We start from the raw sequence: 26,203 nt of genomic DNA, 5'->3' as shown, positions 1-26,203 counted from the left end.
AGCAGAGCATTGCACATTGCAAATTATCAGGCCTACATGTTTCACAACAGCATAGATTTGCTTGTTGTTTTATTTCTTTTTTTTTTTTTTTTTCAATGTCTTAGTTGATGAATTTTAGAGCTGTTTATTAAATTACTGTCTATGGGAGTATCCTCAGACAGAAACTGTCAAGAATAGATCATCTTTAATGAAAAACCAAGAGAACAGCCAATACAAAAAAACATTTTTCATACATACTTTATTGATTTGTGTCTGTCTTTGAGAGGATTATAAATGAAAAAAGATAAGGATGATTCAGATTTATAAATGATTTGCGTCAGAGGTTTTGTGCTTTAATAACAGCGAAGATTCTGCATTTATCCACTGTTAAAAGACTTCATTGGATTCCAAGATATTTGCTAGTCTTGAAGCCTATACAGTTCAGTGAAAGCCATTATTTGAGGTATTGGCTCATTCTCTTTTATTCAAGGGGTGATGCAGTCAATCATTTAGGCCGCAAGGCAGAGCAATGCACCGCTAATGGACTGGACTCATGCTGTGTTTAACCTTTCTCAACTTTTGTTCCTAACAACTTGTACCATATTCCATTTGTTAGAACCTTGGAAAAGCAAAAAGCTGCCAGCATTTTAACAGCTCTTTCGAAGTCGTGAAAAGGTTGAAGTATAGGCCTACTCGTAACTTTGTGCATTTTGACCTTCATCCACTTGGGTAAATGTTTTTTTGGAATCGGCCTAACTCTATTTCTCTGCACTCCTGGGTGATACAGGGGAGCATTAATTCAACAGGACGTTTTAATTTCCGCCATTTCGGGTTTTGCTGCAGTCGGTTTGGCTGGAAGCTGAGAGAGAGGTGGCCACAGACTGTAAAGGATCTATTTCGGTCATCATGGCCTATACAGGCTTTGGTCTGATTGTATGGATCGTTGTTGAAGTTTGTAATAGTACAAGCTTTCTGATCCACTCCCCTATCAAGTGTTTTTTAGCGGCTACCTTATTTAATGTCTGTGTTTAAATGGGAAAAAAAAAAAACAAAGCACACGCCTGTTCGCCTGAAAAGGCCATTTTTTATCATGTCATGCTTGACTCCGGATGCAAAGTAACAATATAATTTTTTACAAAAGGCCATCTGGTATAGGTTCCAAGCGGATTATCTTCATCACTCTATGACACTCTTTGGATGCAGTTCAGGCCAAAGCAAAGTGTTGAATCATTGAAACAAATAGGCCACACACACACAGTAAGCAAGAGAGTGACGCACAAGTTTTGATGTGTTCAAAAATAATAGGCTAGCTATTTGCTGTCATGCTGTTGCCTTTCCTTTCTGGGAGATTTGAAATTCTGGTCGTGCATTTCCACAGTGCAGGTGTTTTAATGAGATACACGTTTTGTTTTGTTTTTTAATTTCATCTTGCTGTGAGATGCTCTCTCTGTAACATGATCTCTCTGCTTGTTCCTCTTGAAGTCTGCAGTATTGCAAGTGTTGATGTTTACTTATAAAAAAAACCCCTTATTTTACAGAGTAAGCTCGAGAGTTGGCTAAAGTAACAAACCCAGAAATGTTTGCAAAAAATTTGTATATCCTCTAAACGTGTCAATATAAAGACTAGATGAGGTTCTTTGGTTCCAAGCGAAGTAATGATTCCTATTTGGCAGTAAATGCTGTATTTGTGACTCTCACGGTGTAATGTAGGTAATATAGGTTCCAGTTCTGGGCTCCGTGTTGAACATAGAGTGTCTGTGTAGTCGTCCACTCATCAGGGGGAAGCAGTATGATGGAGAGTGAAGGATTGAAGGGTAAATCAAAGTGAACCAGAGCAGGGAAAGGGCACACACTCTCCCGTCAGCCTGACGGTGGACCAGCAGGGTCCTGCAGGTGTTTGATCTGTAAGGTCCCGGTAAACCTGCAGTTAGCCCACATGTTCTGGCTGCCCTGCCTGGTTGGGAGCCAATACTGATTAATTAGTGAAGGACCTGCTGAGCTGAGCAAGATTTTTGGAATATTCATATTTTAGGTAATACGTTGCTGGCATAGGACTCTAATTATGTGCCCAGCATTTATCAGATTCTCTGGGAATCATTGACGTCTGACATGGGGCCGAACCCGAGTGTGGCGTGAGGGGAAAAGTCATGACCGAGGCTCGGATGTTCTCAAGCCTGTTATTTTTGGAGCTGCTTTTTGTATGAGATATTTGTGCTGCTCTCTTTTCTTTTCTTTTGTCTTCTTCTTCTTCTTTTTTTTTTTTTCGGTGACGTGGAGTTCAATGTGTCACTCAGGCTTTTATCCAGCCAGTGTTTTTGACAGTAATGTTTCACAAAGACTTTAAAAAAAAAAGTCTTTCTGCATGACACAAACGTACATTTGGTGACAAAGGATTATCCCTTCTCCATTTTTCTTCACTACAGAAGACTATTGGGAAAAAGAAAAAAAAGTGTTTCTTTGATATGTTCTCTTGCCCTGGCTGTTGAGTGGGCTTGTTCTATAACTCCTGTTCCTCACATATCCCCCAGTAGATGGCGATAAAGTCATACGGTTAAAGGTACAGATGGAATTGCCTTGGTTCTGAAAGAGCTGACTAGGAGCTGGAGTAAGTATGATGGAAATGTCAGGAGGTGAACTGCGTTTTATAGCCTCGGTCCAATTCGTATCATTACGGTTTATTTTCCTCGTCCAAAATTCAATTACTTTGGTAACATCACACATTACGTGAAATTGGGAAACTGTTTGTCGGCGTTTGTTGCTGACATGGTGAGGTGAAGACTGACCTTTGACCTTGTTTATTAGCTATAAGAAGCAGAGTTTTTCAATATAGACAGTCGCCTTAAATTGAACAGGTCAGTCAGAAACGGCCTCACGTCTCTCTCGGTTAACGGCGTTAACCTTCAGGTGGATGTTGAGGACACTTCTAACGCGTGACTCAAGGCGAATGAATATTCAAATGCTGTGTCACAGACGCTTGATACGGTTTGGCCGCGAGAGGACGGAAATATGTTTGGAGGGAGGAAACAATGTGCCATGCCTCACTTATCTCAAGCTTCATAAACACTCCATCCTTACCTGCTATTGTTCTTTCAAATCCTTTATGCAGTGCCCTTTTGTCCTAGCTCTGGGCTAGGTACACGGCGTAACACTTCAATTCATCAACAAGAGCTTTGATTTCATTTCGTGCCACGCATCAGGCAGCAATCTTTTATGTGCAAATAGATGTTTATTGTCCCTCTTTTGTGTTTTACAGGAGATAAAGCAAAAAAGAGGTTGTAATTTTTTATGGATGTTGTTATGTGTGGATCTTCAAACCTAACTGGAGCAAAGCGCTGAAAGCGTTTTAATTAGATGTCTCCCTGGTCGGCTCAGCGAAATCGACGTGGCCGTGTGAATACAGCAGGAAATGAGGCGGCGGCCGAAGCACTTGACCTCTGCGACTCGGTTCGCTCGCCGGCTTTATGAAAAGTGCATTAGAATAAAAGACACTTGCGTTTTCCTTCTTTCCCTCCTCGACCGAACGGGAAGGGGTCCTCAGAGAAAAAGAAAGAGGGAGAGAGAGAGGGGAACTGTTTTAAAATAAGGCAGAAGGGAAGAAGGGAACGAGTGAGAAGCAGGTGGGGAGGAGGGGGGGGGGGGGGAGAGAAGAAGCAAACTGTTGTTTAAAATTCACTGGAGAATACTACCTGCCTAAAAATGACGCTCGTCTGCCTCCTCTCCTGCGCCTTTGCCAGTGACTGGTGACTCATCCCTTTCCGCCCCCTTCCTCACTAGAACCGCAGTGTTTAAACCCACCGCCCACCCACACCTCCCCTGTGGGGCTTTGTCTCCTCCCACCGTAGCAGAGGAAAGACCTCCCATTACCTCTTCCTTTTCTTAACCAACTTCTTCTTCTCTCTCTCTCTCTCCCCATCTGGCCTCCTCTTGTTTGTTTATGTGTGGTTTGAGTATGTAGTGTATAGAGGTGTGTTCTAGGAATGCTTGGTGCCTGTGCATTTTTTTTTTAATGCGTCATGGGATAAATGGTTTATGACGTGTAAGGCTCTGGGAAGCATTTTAGTTTTTGGAGAAGTTCTCTTGCCCTTGCGCCCTGTGTAAATGTCTACTGAGAGCATCATTCAGGGCGAAGAGGACAGAACAGCATCACATTAACGTTTGAACTGTTTTTTTTTGCGGTAGATTTCGGTAAAGTGTCTCATTTCAGACTCAGTCTGGAAATTTAGTCAATTGTCCTTGTTGATTTGTTTGGTTCTTTTTGGCCTTTTCTTGTCTTTATGTCTTTACCAAAATTGATTTTTGTAGGATTGCATCACCGTCATTTGAATCATGTGCTTCTCATCTTGCCTCTCAGTATCTTTCTTCAAAGGAAGCAATAAACCCTTGTTAATGCCAGATGTGTTTTTGGTGATATTGATGTGTGTCTGTTTCTGTCCTCATTAGAGCCAATGAATGGATCCCCTTAGGGAAGAGGGCTTAAAAAACTTAATCTGCAGACTTGAATGTGCTGCGTAAAGGCAAATAGGAGGGGGAAAAAAATCAATGTTCTCCCCTGCTTTCAAAAGACTCAGGGATCTTTCTCCCACGGTAGTGTACCAGAAACCAGATGCTTTACGCTGTCAGTGCTCACTTAAGTAGGATGTGACATTTTTCCCTCCTCTCTCTCTCTCTTACAGGAGGAGTTAAGGGAGCTGAGAGAACAACCCATTGATCCTCAGGCGGAGCAGGAGATCATCGACAGCATTGAGGAGGTGTACTTCTCCAGTGACTCCTTTGATATGGTGCAATATGAGCTGGAGGTGTGTAGATATGTGTCACACTCGCAAGTCCCTTACCCTTTTTTTCACCTCTTTTATTAAACCCGAAATAGCACTCTCCGTCATCCACTCCCACTCCCACTGTCACACACACACACACACACACGCACGCACACACACACACACACACACACACACACACACAGCCTCACACCTCACAGTGTCTTCCCTCCCACTAAAACAGTAGTGGAATCAGAGAAACGGGGCACGGTTTTGGAACGTGCTGATATGATTGTGGAGTTTCTCCTCTGCTGGCGGAATAAGAGCGCGTCTTGGCCCTCGCGTTCACTGGGGCGCACGTTTACCGTGCAACCGCGCACCGGGGTGCAAAGCAGCTTCAGGAGTGTATGCGCAGCTCGCGTTCGACCCCAGACTGATGGATTATACGCTTACTGGCGGTGTGAAATCTCATTAGATTTGCCGGTGCATCACAAACCACGCCAGAAATGAGAGTTTCAGCCAAGGAGAAAGTAATTACTCCTATGCAGGACTTTTTTCTTTTCTCTTTCGCTCTTTATTTTGGCTCGTGTTTTGCGGGGCTAGATTGTTCGCTTTTTTCCCCCCTCGTGACAAAGAACACCACGTTTAATTTAATTCATTAAACGACCAAGTGAGGGTGTAGTTCATTTGTTTGTTTGTTTTTTAATTGAGAAAAAGTTTGTTCGTTCAGCCTCTTTCTCCTGTTTATAGTCAGAGGTTTAGAGGATAGAGACAAAGCTTATTGGATCTACACTGAAGCTCATGTCAGAATGCTCTCTCTCAGATTCAGAAATACCCCTGTGATATATAATATATCGACTATATTTGGGTTTGAATCTCTCTTACAGATGAATAAGTGTTCACATCTCAAAGCTTATTGTGTTTGTCTGTCCTCAGAAACTTCCACCTGATTTGAACCTCCAAGAGCTGGAAGAGTACAGGGACAAACTGAAGCGGCAGCAGGCAGCTGTAAGTATGGATTCAGTGACATTATAAATCAAGGAGAATTCCTCTGTTCCAGAAAAAACGAAATATCTATATAATTAAATGTCCCATCTTTTTTGTAATAGCTAAGTAATTAAAATTTAAGTGCAACCATAAACTCAAGCCTTGTGTAATTGGACATGCCCCTACTGTGAATGCCCATTCATAAAATACCTCCCCAATGAACTGCCATTTAATAAAAGAATAGCCGTTAACCCTCTTCACGGTTCGGTTTACGCCTTGGTTTTGTGGGCCAAGGTTTGGTTTGGTTTGCAACATAGTTTGGCTTGAAAGAAAGTTGAATGAAGTCGGAACTTCATTTTTTCTTTCTTTTTAATTTATGCATATAGAAATTTAATGCAAAAAGAACAGATTTAATTCAAAAATGAGAATGAAAAATGAGAATGAAAGAAAACTAATCTTCAGTACCTTTTATTTCAAGGCTCTTCTTTTGGAAAGCAAGCGTAACAAAGCTAAACTTGAGCAACGGTTATTTTAAGGCTCTTTTCCATTACGACGAGTGAACTACTGTAAATTTTAACATCAGCGCATTTAAATTTAACACACTTATTCAAGAAAATGACTGGGAGAAGATTAAACTTGACCTCGAATTACTAAAAAAAAAAAAAAACGAGTAGGAGAAAACGAAACTCGCCCCGTGAGACTGTCGCTAGAGCATGCCATTTCAGCTGAAAAAGAAACACGTGACGACTGCAAAAGGACAACCAACTGCTCTGACCTTTTCCAGGGCAATGAACTGTTACTCCGATGCAATAAAAACAAGTTCCCACTAAGAGAAGCCTATAGAGTAGATCCACTTTATTCATTTATTTAAATTCATGTATTCCAGTATAACATGTTATTTATGCTCCGAATAGTGGCACCGTGCGTTCTGTTTTTATTTAAAATGGCCGACATCGTCGTTAAAGCTGTTGTCATTAATCGTCTGCTCACCTGAAGCATACGCGCACAGCACGATAAGCACGTTGAATGTATTTTCTCACAGCAAGAAATGAAAACAAAACAGCATACCGGCTTCACATGATGATCAACGCTATTCTTAATGAGCAAAAATACCAACAATGTGCAATATTCTGCTTTACCCACAATATGTATTCCTGTGGTATTACCTTTGGGGGGGGTGGAAAAGCTTGCAAAAAACAAAATTTGCAGTTCGCTACACACTTACTGTAAAGTGAACTGCAGAACTATGTTTTTTTTGTTTCCGTGCAACACCGGCACACCACTACCATTTAAACACACCCCGGATATTCAGCCGCTCAAATATGAACTCACAGTTGGTTCTTTAGCACTGCTGCAGTGGTGTGACTCCCCCATGCGTTGGTCACATGTGGAACAGCACTGTCCTTCCTGCATGTTTTGGATGTCAGCGAGCATTAGTCTGTGTGCTCCGGGCCCAGCGTGATGCAAACCTCACTCCTCTGCACAGGGTGATCCTTAGTTCATCTGCGCCTTGAAGTCTAAGATGTGCAGTGGGTTGACTTTTTTTTTTTTTTCCTTTTCTTTCTTTTGGGCAAATGTCACACTCTCCTCTGGCTGACTCTCGTCTGAGACCTCTATTTTTTTTATTTTTTTATTTATTTTTTTCTGGTGCTGTCAGAGCGGGAAGCCAGTCAGCACTGGCAGGGTGAAAGATAAGGAACCCCTCTGTGGCCCTGAGGGAACCAGTGTTCAGTCTGATCTCTCCTCGTGCAGGGGAGTGAGGGGACTGAACGCTGGCAGCAGCGTGGACCCCTGGTGGCCCCCTGGTGGCCCCCTACTGTTCTCTAGGAGGAACAGATGGTAGCTGCTTTCTCCTCGCTGTCAGAACCACTTTCCCTCTGAATTTACCCCAAAATATGAATGAAACTGCATTGTCTGTATCTCTTTATAACTTTCATAAAGACGAACCTCTTCTTCTTCTTTGAAATGCTATGTTTTTGCGCGGAAATAAATCTCTTCGTGGAAACAGGCGTAGACAACTATTTATGTGTCCTCTATTGAAATTTTGTCGGCGATTTCTTTTTCCCTAATTCCCCCCGAATATGCTGTCTCATCTCAGGACATCTTGATGGCTGCTTGATGCAAAACAGCCATATCCCTGATGTATTCTCAGTGTGTGGAGCTGCGTGTGTGTTTTTCTGAAAATCCTTTTGTCTGAAGGGAAGTTGGCTGACAGCCTTACTCTTCAGCACGCTAACAGGCAGCTCTGACACTTCCCTGGCAAAAAACCCATCTCACCAGCTAACTGCTTGTCTGCTGTGTGTCTGTCATTCACAATAAGAATGTCACAGTCCTATTTTTAGACAGGCAACAGACAACTCCTGCTCTCCTAAAAACATGTACATTATATGAGGAAAACACAACTCTGATAATTCCTCTGATGATTTGGGCACGAATCACACTGTAAGTGACTGCATGGCGGGATGAACTGTTTTTTAAAACTGTTCTCTGGCTGAACAAAAACTGTGTCCCTGGCTAGAAGGAATGCTGTCCCCTGCTTTTGGGGCTCTTGGGCTTGTTCACAGCCAATAAGTAGCCTCTTAGATCAGCCTGTGGCCGTGCACACACACACACACACACACACATTAACACACCGATGAGTAGTCCAGGGTGCACATGAATGTGGTCCTCTCTACATCAGGCAATGGTACTTGCTTGAGGATGCACTATGACCATTTGCTGCCATTGACTGTGACTGCAGTTGGCCTTGAAGTTTACTTAGAGCCTGTTTGTGCACTGCAATACTAATCAGTGTCCCTGATATAAGTCTAGCTGTTTGAACCTAAATGGGTTCGGACTCAGAAATTGATTTTGCGGGGAGGCTAGTTTTTGTTGTCTTGAAGATTTACGTCACTTAATAATTAAGCAAGATTTAGATGATTTAGTTTTACCCCTGGTCTTTTAAGAACGCTGTTTACTTATGTGCACAGGATTAGGTTTGAATTTTTTATGAATGCAGTGCACGGTTTCACGCTCTCGCTATAAGAATCATTGTGTTTTCAGGTTAATGGTGTTCTTTTGCGTCTGTGATTTGAAAGCACGGAGCCGTAATCAGCTGGGACAGTTGTGTGTTTACTGTTGTGATGCAGGTCATGTTTAATTTATTTTTAATTAGAGTCATCCTCCTCTCGAGAATGTCTCGCCGTTGAATCCATCGACGCTTTGAATGGCTCGTGCAACAATTATGCACATGCACACATATCATCTTCTGTCAGGAACCTGCCTGCCTGAAACAGACAGCGCATATCAGAGGACTCCACACCGTCTAACTCTGTCACGCTACACAACTAAATGACGATAGGAAACTATTAATGGAGAGAAACAGGTTAGAATTCCACTTAGTGTTATGGTGTGCCTCGCAGTGATGTATACCTATTCTAACCCTGGTTGTAAGTGCTTTGTGGGTACATGGCATTGTATTGCACTGACGTATTTACATGTTTAATTTTTGATTTAGTCCTTGTAATATGTGATTCCATGTAATAATTCCATGTATGTTAGTGCATACTGTAATATACATAATATACCTAGAAGAAATGTAGTTTCATGTGTAATTGAAACCACACCTCACGTAAAACGGATCCTTAGGCACCTTCTCTTTTCCCTTTTTCCATTAAAAAGGCTTTAGTGTTAGCTTATATTAAAGCTTACACTCAAGGTTTGTCCATACTCAAAGGAGTTCTCTCATCCTTTCTTAAAGCCACAGCTTACTGTTTTAAATAGAAATGTAACTCACCAACAGGTGGTGCACTGATATTAGTTTTAATGCATGGACCACCCATAATGGTGGAAGAGTTTGTGCTGGTCTGTGAGAGATAACCTAACAGCGCTGAACCAGTGCTGGTTCCCACAGGCCCTATCACAGTTATAGTTTCCATTAGACTACCATATCAATTTAGCATTCATCTTCTTCCCATTTGAAAGTGTCACGGCACAGATGACTTTAACCCTGTGTGGCTGAGTGGAACTGATTACAGGTGTAATGGTTTGTATTTTCACTTCCTGTTGTTTTACAACTCACTACCCCTCCCCCCCCCCCCCCCCCCACCTCTCTCTCTCTCACCCACCCCCCTCCTTATTCTCTCTCCCTCTCTCTTTCTCACTTTTCTCCCCCACTTCTCTATCTCTCCCCCTCTCTATCTTTGTCACACTCACACATGCTCTTCGCTGCTTCACTGCCAGTCAGTCTCAGCTGTTGGCGTTGTGAGTTCTGTTAACATACACCACTGCTCAACTGAGTCTTCCATCTGTTCTGCTCCTCCTAACACTCCCACGTTCAGCTCAAGCACCACACCCCACCATCCAGCTCAGAGACCGCTCACACAACCATCTTAGCCTTAAACAGCGTTCTCTCAGTGTGTGTGTCTGCCTGTGTGTGCCTGTGTGTGTGTGTGTCTGCCTGTGTGTGTGTCTGCCTGTGTGTGTGTCTGCCTGTGTGTGCCTGTGTGTTTTTCTCCTCTGCCCGTTTAGTTCGGGTTGACTTTCCCTCAAGCGGTGATCTCCATCAGATGGTTCCCGTTACGTGCCGTCAATCGGACTGGAAGCACATTATTTAACATGGATGATTTGACGTGTCAATGACAGTTATTTGAAATTTAACTAAACGATGATCTCGCCGTAGGCTTCGCTCCCTTTCGTGACCGCGTATGCTAGCTGACCGGTTTTTGCCAGATTGTATTATAGTGTAAAGTCTTCATCCTGAATTTCTCGCTGTTTGTTTTAACAGTGGCGGACATCATAATAAATGTCACAGTTTGACACCATAATTCATGACAGATGTTATGTTATGTCATGTCATTACAGACCAAGTCAAATGAAATGTCACTGATCATAGCACTCTAGTGTGATAATGGATACTGCTGCTCTTTTTATTTTTATAACTAGCTATTTGGAGGCATTTACATGTACGTTCACCTGCCTGTCACATGACGCGACCATCCATCGTTTTGCCGTTCATTATTCACCGTCATTTCAGATTTTGCTCTACAAGAGAGCTGTAGCGTTAGCCTTAAGAGTTACAGATATGGAAATGAGTCCATCAAGTATTATTCAACAGCGATGCCTAAGTGCGCTAGCCCTGTAATGACTGAAAAGAAAAACCATCATTTCGTATGTGAATTCTCACAGCGCTGTTATTGTGTTTCTCAAATAAAGCCTTGAGCGAAGATTAAGTCCACATCCCGGGGTCTTTCCTCAGCATTGAATGCCAGATGTAATTGTGTTGTGTGCGTGCACTATTAATCTCCACAGGCTACGTCTCATGAGCCAATCCGTGTCTGTAATGACCTTGTGCTGGTATTTCTTTTTTGTTAGGTGTCAAAAAAGGTTGCAGACCTCATCCTGGAGAAGCAGCCCTCGTATGTTAAGGTGAGCATTCCCTTAGAATGAACCTGTATCGAAAGCCGTTATCCATGGAATTGGACCACAGCCAGTTGTTTCTTGATTACTGAGCCCAGTCTCTAAGTCCATGACAATTTGACCCTTGATTTTCTAACTGCATTGTCCCTTCACAAACTCAGCACAGGATTTGTCAGGTGCAAAGTCAAAGAGCCGACCTCTCTCTAAAGTAGGCTGCGCGCCTTATTCTGACTGAACTCTTGTCAGTCACACTAAAGATAACTGAATTGTTCATTTCTACTTGCTGCTTAGTTACCATGGTAATAAAAGCTGTTTTCCATGTACTAAAAGGAATCTGTTTGCTTTTACCTCTGTCATATAAATTGTAGTTGGATGATTTTCTTGTGTTCGTGGCACGACTGATGGACATGTTGGTAATGAAGTCTGTTTGAATTTTTTTTTTTTTTTTTTTGCTCTCATCTCAAACGATCATTTCCCAGCATTTTGGGATCAAAGCAGAGAGAGAAGAAAGAGTGGCTATGTCCTGTAGCCTCCGGCTGTGCTGCCTCAGATCCCTAATAGGATCACTTTGAGGATTTTTTTTTTTTGTAGGTATCTGTAACGTCAAAAAGGCTTTGATCAAGAACTGGTAGTGTTCACACATCTTAAGTAAAGGAACTGATTTATACAGCATGTAATCTATAACTCAAACGGTGTTTTTGATTGGGCTCGAAGTGATCTGTAGAGCTGCTGGTGAAGGGTTGATGGTACTGATCCTGACAACGCACTGCAAATGGATGTTTTTTGGGTTTCTCTTTCTGCAAGATTAGTCCAGTATTGAAATCAGTTCACCTAAGTATGATGTGTGTATGTTTGCACACCTTTTGTTCATAAGTGCTTGCGAGAGGTTTGACACATAACGGTACTGTATTCTGCAGCTCTCACATCTCAACTCGGTTCTGTTACAGTGGTGGAAGAGGCTAGCCACGGAACCTCTTTAGACCTCCTGGCACCCAAATGCCTCCGGATCCTCAGCCTCCTCTCGAATGTACATTAAATAATGAACTAGTTCTTCACGGTTTGTCTCTCTAGAATTCACCTCTGTGTCTTAAACTGGATGGTGGTTTTCCTGACCAAAATAGTCTAGCATGCTGTCCCCACAAAGAGAAAGAGAGCGAGAGAATAAGACAGAGGGAGGCGGTTAGGAGGCCATTACCCAGCAGAACTTTCAGTTACTCAGTTACTGTCTCCACTGTATTGTAATTGCAACAATAACCCAGAGGGTTCGTTTCCTTTTCTCGCGGTCAAGAAAAAAGAAATAAAAATTTCTTTGAAAAATCCTGGGTCGTCCTGTCACTAACGACGCGTTGTGCTAAAGAGGGAGTACCAACTCAACCGCTGAGTACTTTTTTTTTTTTTCTCCTGCAATGCATACTGGTTACATGGAATGAATAATATCACATTTTCCCCCACAGTCAAGAAGGTGCCCCTGTTATCTCACACATCAGAGGGTGTAAAGGGGTTCCGCTGCTCTCCGTAATGTTCACAGATCAGTGGAATGAATCGATGGAGCGGTAGACAGGGTATTGAATTGGTCATTTAAGAAAGGGCTGTGCAATCACAAAAATTGTCATGGTTCTTATCAGCACAACTTAGACCAGAGGCCTTTTAATGGAGAAAGCGATGGAGACGGTAAGGGGGGGGGGGGCAGTCAGGTGGTGAAGCAGCTTGTTCCAGCGGTCAGGCCCTCTATCCTAATGAATAGCCCTCTGAGTTTCCTGACAGGTAACACTAGAGCAATTAAAGGAGCCTGCGCTACATTTCTTTAAGTGATTTGCTCTTATTAGTGTAAAGGCTGGATTGGCATTTAAAGCCCTGTACGCTGCTTCGCATGTGACTGATTGGCTTCAGGGAAATGGTGTGCTCCGCAGCAAAGATGCTTGTTTGTACAGGGCAATTAAATTGAAGCACAACCTTAATATCCCATGGCTGGAAGATTTTCCCTGGGGGGGAAAAAAAAAAAAAGTTTTGTGTGGGATATATGTGTTAGACTTCAACCCAATGTCACCTTAAGGTTCTTCTGACTAAAATAAAAAAAAAAAAAAAAAATGTGAGGAAACACTTCCATGTAACTTGGTAGCCAATGCATAGTCAATGTGTAAAGGTCACGGGAAGGTCGAACCGTACGTGAATTTAGAACATCTTGTCCATCCCTTGCGGGACTAAAACAGTGACCTTGGCTCTTAACACAGTGTTCCTTAGAAGCAGGTCGAAAAAAATGTGGTGGATTCAGGCTTCTACTGAGAGACTGTCCTTTATGAGAGCTCGAAGGCGACGCTGTCAGATAAGTTTTCAGCAGCTTGCCACCACCGTTAGACAGTGAGCAGATTCAAGCCAATGGCTTTATAATTTGTCTCTTCCACACCACCTTTACTTTAAGATCTCAAAATAATGAGGGGTTCTTTTTGGCTTGTTTCTTTTTTTGCCTTGGAGACATCTGCCGTCTATTCTGCGTGTGTGTGTGTGTGTGTTTTTTTTTTTTCGCTTTGGGTGCCAGCTTGATCCTGGGCTGCATTTCCCGCCTCGGGCGTCTGTCTGTAATAGTGTGGGACGTTTCTCTAAAATGTACCCGAGCGCCATCTGAATCCGTGTGCTCTGAAACACAGATCGCTCACCCCGTCTGACCCGTATTCAGATCAGCGGCACAGATGGGACCGGGATTGTTTAGGTTGGCCTTGTTTTTCTTGCCGCCGTGTTTCTCCGGAAACACAGGTGCATGTTAGAACACTGCCCTCTGTGACTGGTCCACACGTTGGAGGGCTCTCTTTTGTGCTAATGGCACTAATGACCAGGGGAGGAGGGGCAGTGGGCAGGCAAGATTCAGTACTAAGGCCAGGGCTGCAGAAAATACAAAAAAAAAAAAAGCCATAGACATTCTGGCATAACCGTGTGAAAGCAAGAAGTGTGTCGTTTGGGACCTGTAAATCCTTTTCTTCAAAATTCAAAAAGACTTGTATTTAGCCTATTCACTGAAACCAAAAATTTTACATTTAAACTTTTGCATTGTATAATTTGTTTATTCCACTGAGGGGGGAAAAAAAGAACAGACTTGTCTTATTTTCGCCAGATCATCTCCTGTCTAATTGGCCAGAAGAAAGACACAGGGCATCATCTTGTATTTCACCAAAGGGAGATGCGCTCACAGGTAGTTTAGACCCCCGTGTCTGTCTGCCTCTTCCTGGCCGGGCTTCAAAAAGAGAACGGAAATGCTCTGGTTCCGTTCGTCACGGGCAGCGGACTCAGTCAAATTAGCACTGCGCATTCATTAGGGTGTGAGTCATTAGTTTTGGCTGTCTCTTACTCCAGTGTTTCCCTCTACCCTACAAGGACCATGAGACTCAGAGAGGCCAGGGCTTGGCCACCGCCTGTCATAAAGGTGTCCTCAAGGACCCATCATAAGGGGTTTTCTGAGGCTACTTCAGAAAGGCATCCACCCACACCTCCCTGCCTAATGCCAAAGCAGTCAGCTTGGTGACATTGCTGTGACTTGGTGTCATTGGCTCACAGGATTAAAATGGTTTGTCCTGTACATGCAAATGTTTCTCTGGCCCTATTATTGCTGACATTGGCGTGTAATTTACCTTTTCCCCTTTCAACACGAACGGCAGGGAGACTGCAGAGTGCATGTTCTTGTCTTTTCTGTTTGTAATATCAGTCTTTTCTATCACAGCCCTTTTTTTCTGACCTTTTGGGTGCACTCCAAAATATTGGAGAAACCAGACCGGCGAAAGTTGAATACATTTTTTGTTTATAACTCAGAGCCCTGGGGTTTTCTCAGAGATAACCGACGCTATCGTCCCTCTTATTCTGAATGCTTTCACTTGTGAAGTCGGAAATAAGGAAGCCTCTGTGTGTGTGAGACCTCTCTGTGGAATCGATTTTTCCACCTCATATTCTCTCACTAAATAATTATCTTTAACGTGACAGTGGGGATGATGTTTTCTTCTCCAACACTAGCTCTTTCTTTGTGCCCAGTTGATGTGCGTCTTAAGACGGGGTCACCCCGTGTTCTTCCACCTCAGGCTGTGACAGCTGGCTTCTCAAAAAGAGAGATCTGAGGAAAAAAGAGAGAGAGAGAGAGAGAGAGAGAGAGACAGAAAGATGAAAAATGAAAGAGAGCAAAACCTCTCCCCCAAATTTCATCCAGTGGTTGTTTCGGATGCTGGTTAATGTTGGTTTGGGACGTGATCCTTCGCCGGCCAGATCTCTCTGACAGAGAGCTTGTTTCCTTTGCAAAAGCCTCTCTCTCTGGTCACCACCTTTCCTAGGTACACGTTGAAAGGGGAATTAAAAAAAATAAGTAAATAAAGACCCTTTCATTGTGGTCAGTGTGGCTTGATGATGGATAATGCAGAGATATGGGTGTTTTTCATAAGGGTCACAGTGGAAGCTGAGGACTGTGAAGGAGAATATTGTGCCTGGGAGAATGAGAATCCATTAATGATAGGAAGGTCACTCACACACTTTGAAAGAATGCATAGGCTGATAGTGAATATTAAAGATCCTGAGTCTTGCTATAGTGTCGGTTTCCTTATTCCCATTACGCTGGAGAAGCGCTTATGTAATGATTCAGGATGTGTAAGTGTCCTTATATGGAAATGAGTAATTAATATAACAACCTTTCAGGAACTGGAGAGAGTGACATCACTACAGACGAATCTCCAATTGGCCGCCGTCATCTGCACTAATGCCAGAAGGTCGGTGTCTTTGTCTTATTTTCATCCAAAACATTTTAATTCTAAAAACAAGTGATCGTGTTTTCGGAGTCAGCAAGCGCCCCGACTGTCTCACCTCACAATCTTGAGTGATGTTGAGATGGTTTTAGCTAAAAAGGCTTGATTTGGAAACTTGTTCTGGTTTGTAGGCAGCTGAGATGTGCTAAAGAGGGCTTTACTGAAGCAAGCCTTGGGCTCTTGGCCAATCAGAGGCGCAGACAGCTGCTGACGGGACTGCTCAAATCTTTGAGAACCATAAAGACTCTGGTAATCCCATCAACACTTAAATCACATCACATTCTCTAGATTAATACTTAAAGTGTGTGTGTGTGTGTGTGTGTGTGTGTGTGTGTGTGTATGTACACATGTTCACAAGTTGATTGTGTGAGTAAGCATGGATATGTGCATTCTACTTATCAAACTTGAAAAACCCTCTCTTTTACTCCTCTACAGCAAAGGACAGATGTTAGACTCAGTGAAATGCTAGAGGTAAGTTCAGCTTAGATTACTCTCACCTCTCCTCTCTTTACTTAGAACTACAGAGGAAATCCAATTACGAAGATACACAGGACAGCCTTTAATGAACCGACATTACACCTTATTACACTCTTTGAAAATACACACAACCATAGAAACCATCTGGAAATGTTTATAGCGCAAGGTCCTCCTCATGTAGCGTTTGGAGTGTGCAAGGCCAAGTTGTACGGAACAGCACGTCATTATCCATTAAGGAAACGTGTACAAGTACACACATGTGTGTACAGGGGGGACAACTGCTTGTAATACCACAGGAGAGAGGACAAATTGTTGTCATATTGCAGAACTTTGTGTGGGTTTTTTGGAACACATAGAACCAGATGCAATGTTCCAGTCTCAGTATGAATACACCTCTCATTAGCATAGTTGCTTTGTAGAGCGGCCTCGTGCAGTTTTTTAAAGTGTTCGTCTAACATTAAACCCGTTTTTCTGAGACCTCTGGATCTTTCATGCCATTTAAAAAAAAAAAAAAAAAAATCCTGGATGTGAAGGTTAACTCTGCACAGGCTACACACAGTTTATTGACAGGCTAGATCATTTACGTTTGTAGTAAATGTTTTGTTCGCAGGATTCCTTTGCAAACGTTTCAGCGCTCTGTGTTTTGGTTCCACAGGAGGAGGACTATCCAGGTGCGATCCAGTTGTGTTTGGAATGTCAGAAAGCCGCCAGCACTTTCAAACACTACAGCTGCATAAGGTATGTGAAACACTTCCAGGCAGCTTGACTACCATAACTCTACCTCCCAAAGTCGTCGCTTTTTAAGACCAAACCAGGTTTGGCACTTTCAGAGTCAGCATGCTTCTTCAGAATGTTTTTTTTTTTTTTTTTTTAAACAACAGTAAAGTCCTGGGCAAATTTTTCTCATGTTCCGAAGTGGTCTACGAGGCCTTTTTGTATTCATTGTTTCATGTTTGTAGCTGACAAGATTTTTGTTCTGTGCTAATACTTCTGAATTTTTTTTTTTTGAGTTAGGTGGTTAAAGTGCCAGGATATGAACAAAATCCATTCAAATGTGAATGGAGGTCCTTTAAACTGATTTAAAAGTGTGCTCCGCCTTTTCATTTTGAGCGGTGTCTGAATTTACATTAGCGAAGACACCACAAGCAGGTTTATGAGTGGTTAGAGCATCCTCATTATGTTGTGTTATAGAGTGAGAGATTCAAGTATGCTCACGAATGTATTAAACAGAAATTGGTTTTTGATAAAAAAAAAAAAAAAGAAAAAGAGAGAAGCTGGAACGGTCTAGAATGCGTTTAGAAGATGACTCATGCTCAGACTCACTACGGAGCTGAGGTGAGAAGAAAACCTTCATCATTATTTTCAGATTAGCTCGTCTCAGCAGTCGCTCTTTTGTGTTTTGTATTTGTGAGGTTATCCCGTCGTCCTGAAGGTGCGGCAAAGTTGTCAAACGTTACAGCACAAACAGTGAATAGAAGTCAAGGTGCACTTCCGCTCAGTTTGGTACTCAGTGAGGGGTTTGGAGGAACTGTCTTTTGACCTTCCTTTGCGGTCATGTTTGTGGATGAAACTGTCTCCTAAATCTCCTTCACTTAGTTATTTCTTAGAAAGATTATCCAGTGGTCTTTTAAAGCGTGGAGCCAGATAACATTTTTCTGCAAATGAATCTTTGCATTATCTGTGTCTGAACTGAAATGATGGTGCCTATTTGAATGCCAGCCTTCATATTTTATCTGTTCCATTAAAGAGAACATTAGAAGTCAATTTTGAATTCTCTTGAGGGATGTAATCGGGGAAGTTTAACAGCCGTTGACCCCGCTCGTGTTTAAAAAAAAAAAAAAAAAAAAAAAAAAAAAAAAGGATGCTCTTTAAACGAGGCGCGAAGGCTCATCGCCGAACAGCGTACGGTAACGGATGTGCCCCCCACTGCTTGCCGATCAATAAAAGCCACCGCCTGTGCTAATGGCTTGTCATTATTTCATTAGGGTATTCCCCAGGGTGGAGTGAGATTAGGGGATACAGGGGCACTGACTGTTTAAGTGCACGGTCTGAACTACACAGCCCATCTCTACCTGGAGATCTCTCTCCTTCTCTCTCTCTCTCTTTGTTTGCACTGTTCCGTATCAGTGATCAGTGCCAGTTATCGATCCACAAGCAAACATTTGGGGGCTGGTACTGCTAGCTTCTTCTATCTTATTAGCCTCCAGATAACCCCTATCTACACTGGGAGATATCTATGCATTTGTAATATTCTGCCAGCCCATGGAAACCTACTTACCCCCTGCCTCCTCCCATTCAGTCCTTTTCCTTTGAAAAGGGAATCATGAAGCTGTAAATGCTCACTCCTGTACTCTTATAAAAGGTCTTCCAGACAAAGGGTCTACTTTTGTCCTTTTTTTTTTGTTTGTTTGTTTGTTTTTTTGCTCGACATTTTGTTCTGGCCAACGCTGACATACTGTTGTAAAGCCCCTGGATCTCTGAGTTACTTGATCCAGGAGAATTTGTGAGCAGCAATCTGAAAAAAAAAAAAAGAGCTGAAAGTGACTGGTAGTCTTAGAAAGACCACGTTTACCATCAGGAGCAGCCCCATAATGTTGCCCGGACCGTCTACGTTCGGTACGCAACATACACAATCACTCCTCGAAAATAATGAATGCCTCAGAGTGGTGGTATGGGGAGCTTGGCTGGAGTGAAAGAGATGCTGCTTGCCCCCCCCCCCCCCCCCCCACCCCTACACACACACACACACACACACACACACACACACACGTGCAGTTGCCGGAGAGAAAATGGACTTCATTGGATGCTTCTTCACAGTTAAAAGCCTGTCTTGTTTTTGCCTTGGCTTAATGATGCATAAAGTGTTTTCATTGCTTAACTTCACTTTGTGGCGACAGCCCCTGACTGCTGAAAGCATTGTGAATTGTAGCTCACAGTATTTTCAGTTTAATTGGCAAGTTTTGATGAAGACTGCGACAGAAGTGTGCATCTCTGTGTGACTGGTTTTTGTTTGCAAGTCAGAGGAATTTTTTTTTTTAATTTTATTTCTTCATTCCCCCTCTCCCACCCCCACCCCCCCTCCCTGCAGCCTTTTGGGGTAATTAGTGTCTAACAAGCCATTGTTTGGGCCTTTCACAATCAACTGAGCGTTTGACGTCAGACTCATCAGTTTCTGCTAACTCAACAGGCAGCCCAGAGGGGGGCATCAAATGTCTATGGCAACAGAGGAAGTGCATTGCCACATCTGGACACAGCTGTCACCCAGAAACACGCAGAGATGATGATCATTTTTTAATTGTGACATAGAGGAAAGTAGACCAAACGAATTAGCCCACGAGGTTGAGCCCGGAGGGTTACATCTTGTGAATCAGCTGCCGGCCCTGCAGTTGCTGACTTTTTCTTTCTGGAACTTTCTCAGTCAACTCACACTGATGCAGTTCTGACTGGTTATGTTCTAAAATTAGAATTGTCGAACCATCAAGGAGAAATCCATGCTCTGGGTAGGGTTTTACTCTACCCCTGTTTTTTTTATTTTTGGCCTGCTATGTACATTTACATTTGTACAGTTATTTATAACCGTTTTACAATAGACATTCATTTATTTAGTGTTCGCAGATGGTCAAAATGAACAAGTACTTGGTAGCCCAAGCAAGTTTAAAAACAACAGTTTTTGTCATCAGCTTTTCTTTTCAGTGTTGATAAAGATAATTTCCAAGCTTGACTGCAACTTATAGCTTGCTGCCAGGTAGGCGCCAACTTTGTGTGGCTGGAAAGATGTTTACTGTGCTGTAAAGCTGAGTGACATATATGGTTAAACGTCCCAGTGCTTTTACACTGTATGTATTATCACTTATGGAATGCCTTTTGTCCAATTAAATAACTGGACCGGAACTAACTGTTATATAATTTGAATTGGACTGCAATTAGCTCTGGGCTGTTCGAGAGCCGGATTTGGCCCACTGGCCACCGTTTGAATAGGGCTGTTTTATACCATAACCACAATGCATGGAAGGAAAACTGTTTTCAATTTTTCAAATGTTGGGTGCCATTTCAAGTGTCTAAACATGTGATGACATCAAAAATGTTGAGTGAAAAATGAAAAACATATATACACACACTCACTCAATCATTCAAAGAAGAAAAAAAAGGCACACGCCTTTTTGTACTATGAAGAACGGTGAAATAGAGGTCGAAGCTCCGAATCCATTCCCACAGTTCCACAATCCAGTGAGGAGGACCAATTAGTTCCCAACAGAAATCCCATCTCCACTGTGTGGACATGGTTGGTTTGGGTTTGGGTTTGGATTTAAAAAGGCTCGCCATTGTGCAATGATGTATACAGTTACAATACAAAATGATGTGTACAGTTACAATACAAAATGATGTGTGCAGTTACAATTATACCATGATACCATGATTTTTGGTACTCGGTGAAAGTCCAGCACATACTTCACGCTTCATGTCCCACGCAACTGCCATCTTTCTCTTCACCCCCACATCTATCTCACACACTAGCTCTGTGTTTCATTCTCTCTCTCTCTCTCTCTTTCTCCCTCTCTCTCTCTCGCTCTCTCTCTTTTTGAGTCTCTTTGTTTCCACATGCTTGCACAATTTTCAGACATCACACCGTAGACAAATATAGAAACACACAGATCATTTAAGCACCAGACAAACCACCAAAAAAAAAAAAAAAAATCACTTCATATCATTTTAAATCGATTTACGAAATGCAAAACTGGCATGCGTATTGACACCCGGCTGTAAAACGGCTGTGACTGCCAACAGGGAGCCCACTGCAGGAACATCTGTTTCCAAGTCTGGCACTTAGATCAGAACACGGCCAGTAAAACAAAGTGACTGTGAAACAACCGCTGGAATGAAGGCGATGGTATTCTCTCAGACTAAAGAAAGGTTATAGTTGTCAAACATGAACGTGAACCATGCCTCCAATAGCCAACTCATCTCAACTTCACTGATAATTATATCTGCCATTCCTATGTGCCTCAGTCTTCTTTTTTTTTCAGTGGTTGGCTATAGGTCATACCCGTCATAAAGCTTATAAATATGTTGTGAATGCTGCTTCTTTGTTAACAGAGAGACAGAAAAAAAGCCCAGGGTTGGATGTCTTGCCGTCATCAGTTTATTTCCAAGTGTTCCATACAAATGTGAATGAGCTGGGTTACAATATGTTGCATTGATTACAAATCCGTAATATCATCCATCATTCAGACAAGGCGCATTTAATGCTGAGAATCATATCCTATTCTGAATTTTGCCTTTTTAAAACTATGAATTCCCTCTCTGTTACTTAGTGGATCCACAAAAGACGTGGGCCCCCAGATAAACCAACCCGATCTGGACATGGAGAGGGATTTTTTTTTTTTTTTTTTTAATTTGCCTTTTTTTTCTGCAGGAATCCATGAGGTTTTATCTTTCAGTTCTAATCTGGCCTGGTAATGGAGTCTTCGTTTATCTGCTCGTTCAGGTGTAGAACAGTGGAGTTAATTAACGAACGACCCCTAAGCCGGAACAGGGACCAGTGCTCTCGAGTTTACAAAGGATTACCCCGAACCACTGTGGTCCTCTCTGCAGTTTCCCCTTTGTGTTGCCTCATTCAGGCTGCAGATTTATTTTGCTGCAGTCTAGACGTGGACTTTTTTGTAGGAAGGCAGAAAGCAAGGTTCGTTTTGGTGTCTATGTGTTTATTAGTTAAAGGAGAAAAGAGAAAAACAACCTGAGGACATGTTGAGGCGCTTCAGTTTTTACCATTCATTCTGCGTAATGGTTTCATAATAAAACCGCGTGGAATCAGTCTCTCTCTTTTTTTTTTTTTTTCCTCGAGATCCTGTCGTGAAAAGTCATTAAAATGTGATTACACGTTCCCTCCCCGAAGACCTTGGCTCGGCAGGGGGGCTTCAGGCAGTCACAATAGACGTCTGAACGAGTCAGGGAATCGTTAATCAGCTTGACACGTCAGGATTCCTCTGGAGTGCCCCGAAGGTGGACCAGAGATGAGTCACAGCCCGACCATCCCCAAAATCACGGGCGACCACCCACCCACCCCCCGCCTCTACAACCATCCCCGTTATGCCTGCTGAGGTATTTTGGGAGAGGTGCTCAGGGGCTGTCGCTGGCCCTTGTCATTCTCTCTGAGAGCCCTCTTTAAGAAAAAAAGAAAAAGCGACACAAATGTCTCTGTCTAAAAGAGTCAATTTACTAGTGAAAAGGTCATACCCCCTGCCCTAATACTCCTCTGCTCCCTTCTAACACAGCACGCATTCCATGCTTAGAGTCTCCTGTTTCGCTCTGCAGTGCCTCCTCCAGGTATAGCTATCTGGTGTATGTTTGCGCGCTAGCTCTGTGGGTCAAGATTCAGCACATTAGCAGCAATAATTGAAAAGGGGCGTCCAGGGTTGCAGGAGCTCCTCTTTCCTGCGTCTTCCAGTCAACCGACTGTTAGAGGGGGAGAGAGAGCTGTTTTTAATTGAAATTTTATGCATTCTGTCTGATCATCTTGCAAGGCTTAGCTTGCAGTGTTGCGCGTTATTAATTTTTATTTTTTATTTTTTTGCTCTTGTCAGAACTAGTTTGTTTGAAAATGAAAATCACCATGTTTTTAATTGCTTTGTTTGTGAGTACGACAAAACGCTGCTCGCAAAATTGCTTCTGGGGTCTGCTTTGTTTCCGCGCGCTAAAATCACGCAGCACGTGGCATACATTCTGGGAAAGCGGTCCTATCACAGACCCCATCCAAAAAAACAACCGAAAAAGAGGAGAGTCGCTGATTGCTCACGCCGTCATTAGAAAACCAGGTGGTTTCATATCATGCACAGAACATCAGATACAGCCATGTACATTATAGAGAACGTCCAAGTACCTTTGTGCTTTAGACGTCAAAGCCACTTCCCTCAGTCAGAAAAAGGTGGCTCGTTGAAACAGGTCTCTTCTGAGACACAGCAGCCTCACTCCAGCCTTTCATGCATCTGAGAAAAAATGCTTTACGCTCATTATGTGTCTTGATGTACTGAGCATAGAGGACAAAAGCTTCTCCCCTGACTCTGTACTGTAATCAGGCTGAATGGACGTTTTTGGGGGTTTTTTTTCTTTCAAGACTTTTTTTTTTTGGGTGATGACGTTAAAAAAAAAAAAGCAAATCATCAAAACGTTAGGTTAAAATGTTCTATGCCCTCTTTTTTTCCCTCAGTGAATTGAATTCGAAGCTCCAAGACACTCTGGAACAAATAGAGGTATGTAACTCGATCTGAAATGTCAAACAAGTGTGCGCAAGAAGGTAACAAATAACGAGATCTTTTTTTTTCTTTTTTTTTTTTTTTGAACCAGTTCTGTGTAACAAGGCTAGCTTCAAATATTGCAGTGGAAGTAGATTGTTTAAAATGGCATGAATAATATGAATATTTGCATCATTGATATTAACGAGCAGTCGGAACTAGCTGTATTAGTGTGCAAATTCCTTCCCTCTGAAGGCTGGCAGATTGCACTGGGGCATATTAAAACCTGACAGATGCAGGGCCGTTCTCTCTCCCAGTTATGCTGCACTGGGAGACTCATGCAGTTAATGTAACTGGAAGGGCCATAGCCTAGTGTTAGACTCCCCTGCTTTTTTTTACCCATTCTCTCTTATATTCACACATCCTGCTCACTGTGTAACTCAAGCCTCTCTCTCTCTCTCTCTCTTTGTCTCTCTGCCAGTAAATTAATTAACACAGACCTTATTAGTCAATTTCTCTAACCTTAATAACCCCCCCCCCTTTCATTTGTGTGTATAACACTGGTATAAGAACTTTAGTTTAATAATGCGTTTATTCTGTTGTTCAGCACAATTGCTTGAATCAGTTTTATTTATATACCTGCAGCTACTCATCTCTTAACCTACCTCTGTCTGAAATGGCATTGGTACACTGTAGCTTTATTAATACATTTTACCTTTAATCAGTGTACAGATTTTAAAAAGATAATGTAAGAATGTATTAATAATTCATTCGTTTCATTAAAGTTATTTTTGCTATTTGTTAATCAAAAAGGGTTTTTTTTTTTTTTTTTAAACCTTAACCGAGGAGTTTCTTTTGCCCTCACACGTTTTCTAACCAGGCTGCTTGTTATGAGTTTTTCTGTAATGTTAAGTCTTTCCTCTGGTCCTGTGCTTCTTTTCTCAATACACCTCATCTGTTCTCTCTGTTCCTCCTGTCCACACAGGAGCAGCTGGACGTGGCCCTGTCGAAAACCTGCAAACATTTCGATGTTGCCCACTACACCAAAGTTCAGCTGGCGTATTCACTCCTGGGGAAGACACAGGTAAGTGAGTTATCGTTCATCCCTGCCTTTGTCTGAGCATCAGTTTTCTCTCTCTCTCTCTCTCTCTCTATTCACTCTCCCTCCCTCCCTCTTTTTCCCTCCTATTTTGTTTTCCATCGCTCTCTCTCTTCTCCATCAAACTGAGGAGATGATTCATTCGGGTTGGGGGGGGGGGGGGGGGGGGGGGGGGGGGGGGGGTGCAGGCTGCAGGAGATTGTAACTGCCTCAGCCAGCAGGGATGGGATCTTTCTTTTTCTCGTCTTTTCTTCACCCTGGGATTTTGTTTTCACTGAATCAGAAAGCTGTTATTGAAGACGAGCTTAAGTTTGTGATTACTGGTCTGTTATCAAATTCTGTTTCCCCTCTCCAAACCTGTTCTCCCTCTCTCTCCTCTGAAAGTTGTAGAAAAAAAAGGGGGGGGGGTTGCTTGGCATGGTCTGCCATTGATCCAAAGAACTAGAAATCCACATGTATCAGGGATCGATTTCTGACATGCCGACGTTTTCCTAGGGCCTTTTGAATCTCTGCAATATACTGAACAAAAAAAAAAAACGCACATGAAGAATAAAAAAAATGAGGTAAAGGTAAAATCACTGTGTGTGTGTGTGTGTGTATGTGTGTTATTGAACAATATCCTTTTCATTCCGTCCGTCAAGACTTATCCTTTAACATTGCTTTGGCCGAGGCGGCCGCGGCGCGAGTTCCGTGTGGAGCGCGTGTGTTTGCGTGCTTAACTCTTCGCTTTAATCTGCGGATGCGTCGCCTGGCTTTGCTTCAGGAGCTTCCAGGAGCAAGCTTGATTACTGAGGCCTCTACTGAGACTCCTGCTCCCTCTCTTTCTCCTTCTCATCTCATTTATTCAGGACTGTGCACAATCCCTGTCTGGATAGACCAAAATATCCCCGCAGCCATCTGTGAGACAGAACCCTGGGAAAAGTGCCCCCCCCCCCCCAACTTTTTTTAATGTATATTATCAAGACGACTGGTGACAGCGACGTTTTTTTCAATACCCCTCTGTTTGTCTGAACAATGCGCACTTTCTAAGATATGGGCTTGATACCGAGAAGATGTTTCATTAAGCCGAGAGAGTCTGTACTGTGGTTGTTTTGGGGTTTCATCTCTGTTGATGATGTTTTTGATCCATTCCGTGAAAAGCATGCCTTCAACGCAATATCTGTTTATGATGGGCTGTCAGTGTTTTGTTACGACTTGCATCCTTTGCTTATCCTCTTCATCTCTCTCTCTTTCTCTCTCTCTCTCTCTCTTTCTGTCAAACTGAGCTCATTGATTTAAAATATATGGTCTCCAGAAAAACATTGTGCTTTCAAAGCTAAAAACCATTAAAAGCAAGCCTTGAACCAATTAGACATCATATGGTAAAACTGACTTTCTTTCACTGGAGGTAAGCCTTTTCTCTCTCTCTCTCTTTCTCTCTCTCTCTCTCTCTTTCTCTTTGGCTGATGATATCTGCAATTAGCCTAATGAGTATAGGCCATTTTTTTTTCTTTTTGCTCTTATCATTTG

The 26,203-nt window shown here is 42.6% G+C and overlaps 1 protein-coding gene across 1 annotated transcript in view; it reads left to right on the top strand.

The window, feature by feature from the left end:
* Window positions 1-26,203, top strand: part of vps50 (VPS50 subunit of EARP/GARPII complex) — an 87,889-nt gene that overhangs the window by 1,200 nt on the left and 60,486 nt on the right. The window contains exons 3-11 of the mRNA XM_030788894.1: window positions 4,653-4,775; window positions 5,670-5,741; window positions 11,073-11,126; window positions 15,783-15,853; window positions 16,021-16,138; window positions 16,325-16,360; window positions 17,022-17,104; window positions 23,571-23,613; window positions 24,581-24,679. Coding sequence (XP_030644754.1) covers window positions 4,653-4,775; window positions 5,670-5,741; window positions 11,073-11,126; window positions 15,783-15,853; window positions 16,021-16,138; window positions 16,325-16,360; window positions 17,022-17,104; window positions 23,571-23,613; window positions 24,581-24,679 — 699 coding nt within the window. The remainder of the gene's footprint in view (window positions 1-4,652; window positions 4,776-5,669; window positions 5,742-11,072; window positions 11,127-15,782; window positions 15,854-16,020; window positions 16,139-16,324; window positions 16,361-17,021; window positions 17,105-23,570; window positions 23,614-24,580; window positions 24,680-26,203) is intronic.

The sequence above is a fragment of the Chanos chanos genome, chromosome 12, assembly GCF_902362185.1.
Source record: "Chanos chanos chromosome 12, fChaCha1.1, whole genome shotgun sequence".
NCBI lineage: Eukaryota > Metazoa > Chordata > Actinopteri > Gonorynchiformes > Chanidae > Chanos > Chanos chanos.
The sequence above is the reverse complement of the archived record's forward strand: the minus strand, read 5'-3'. Positions and strand labels throughout refer to the sequence as shown.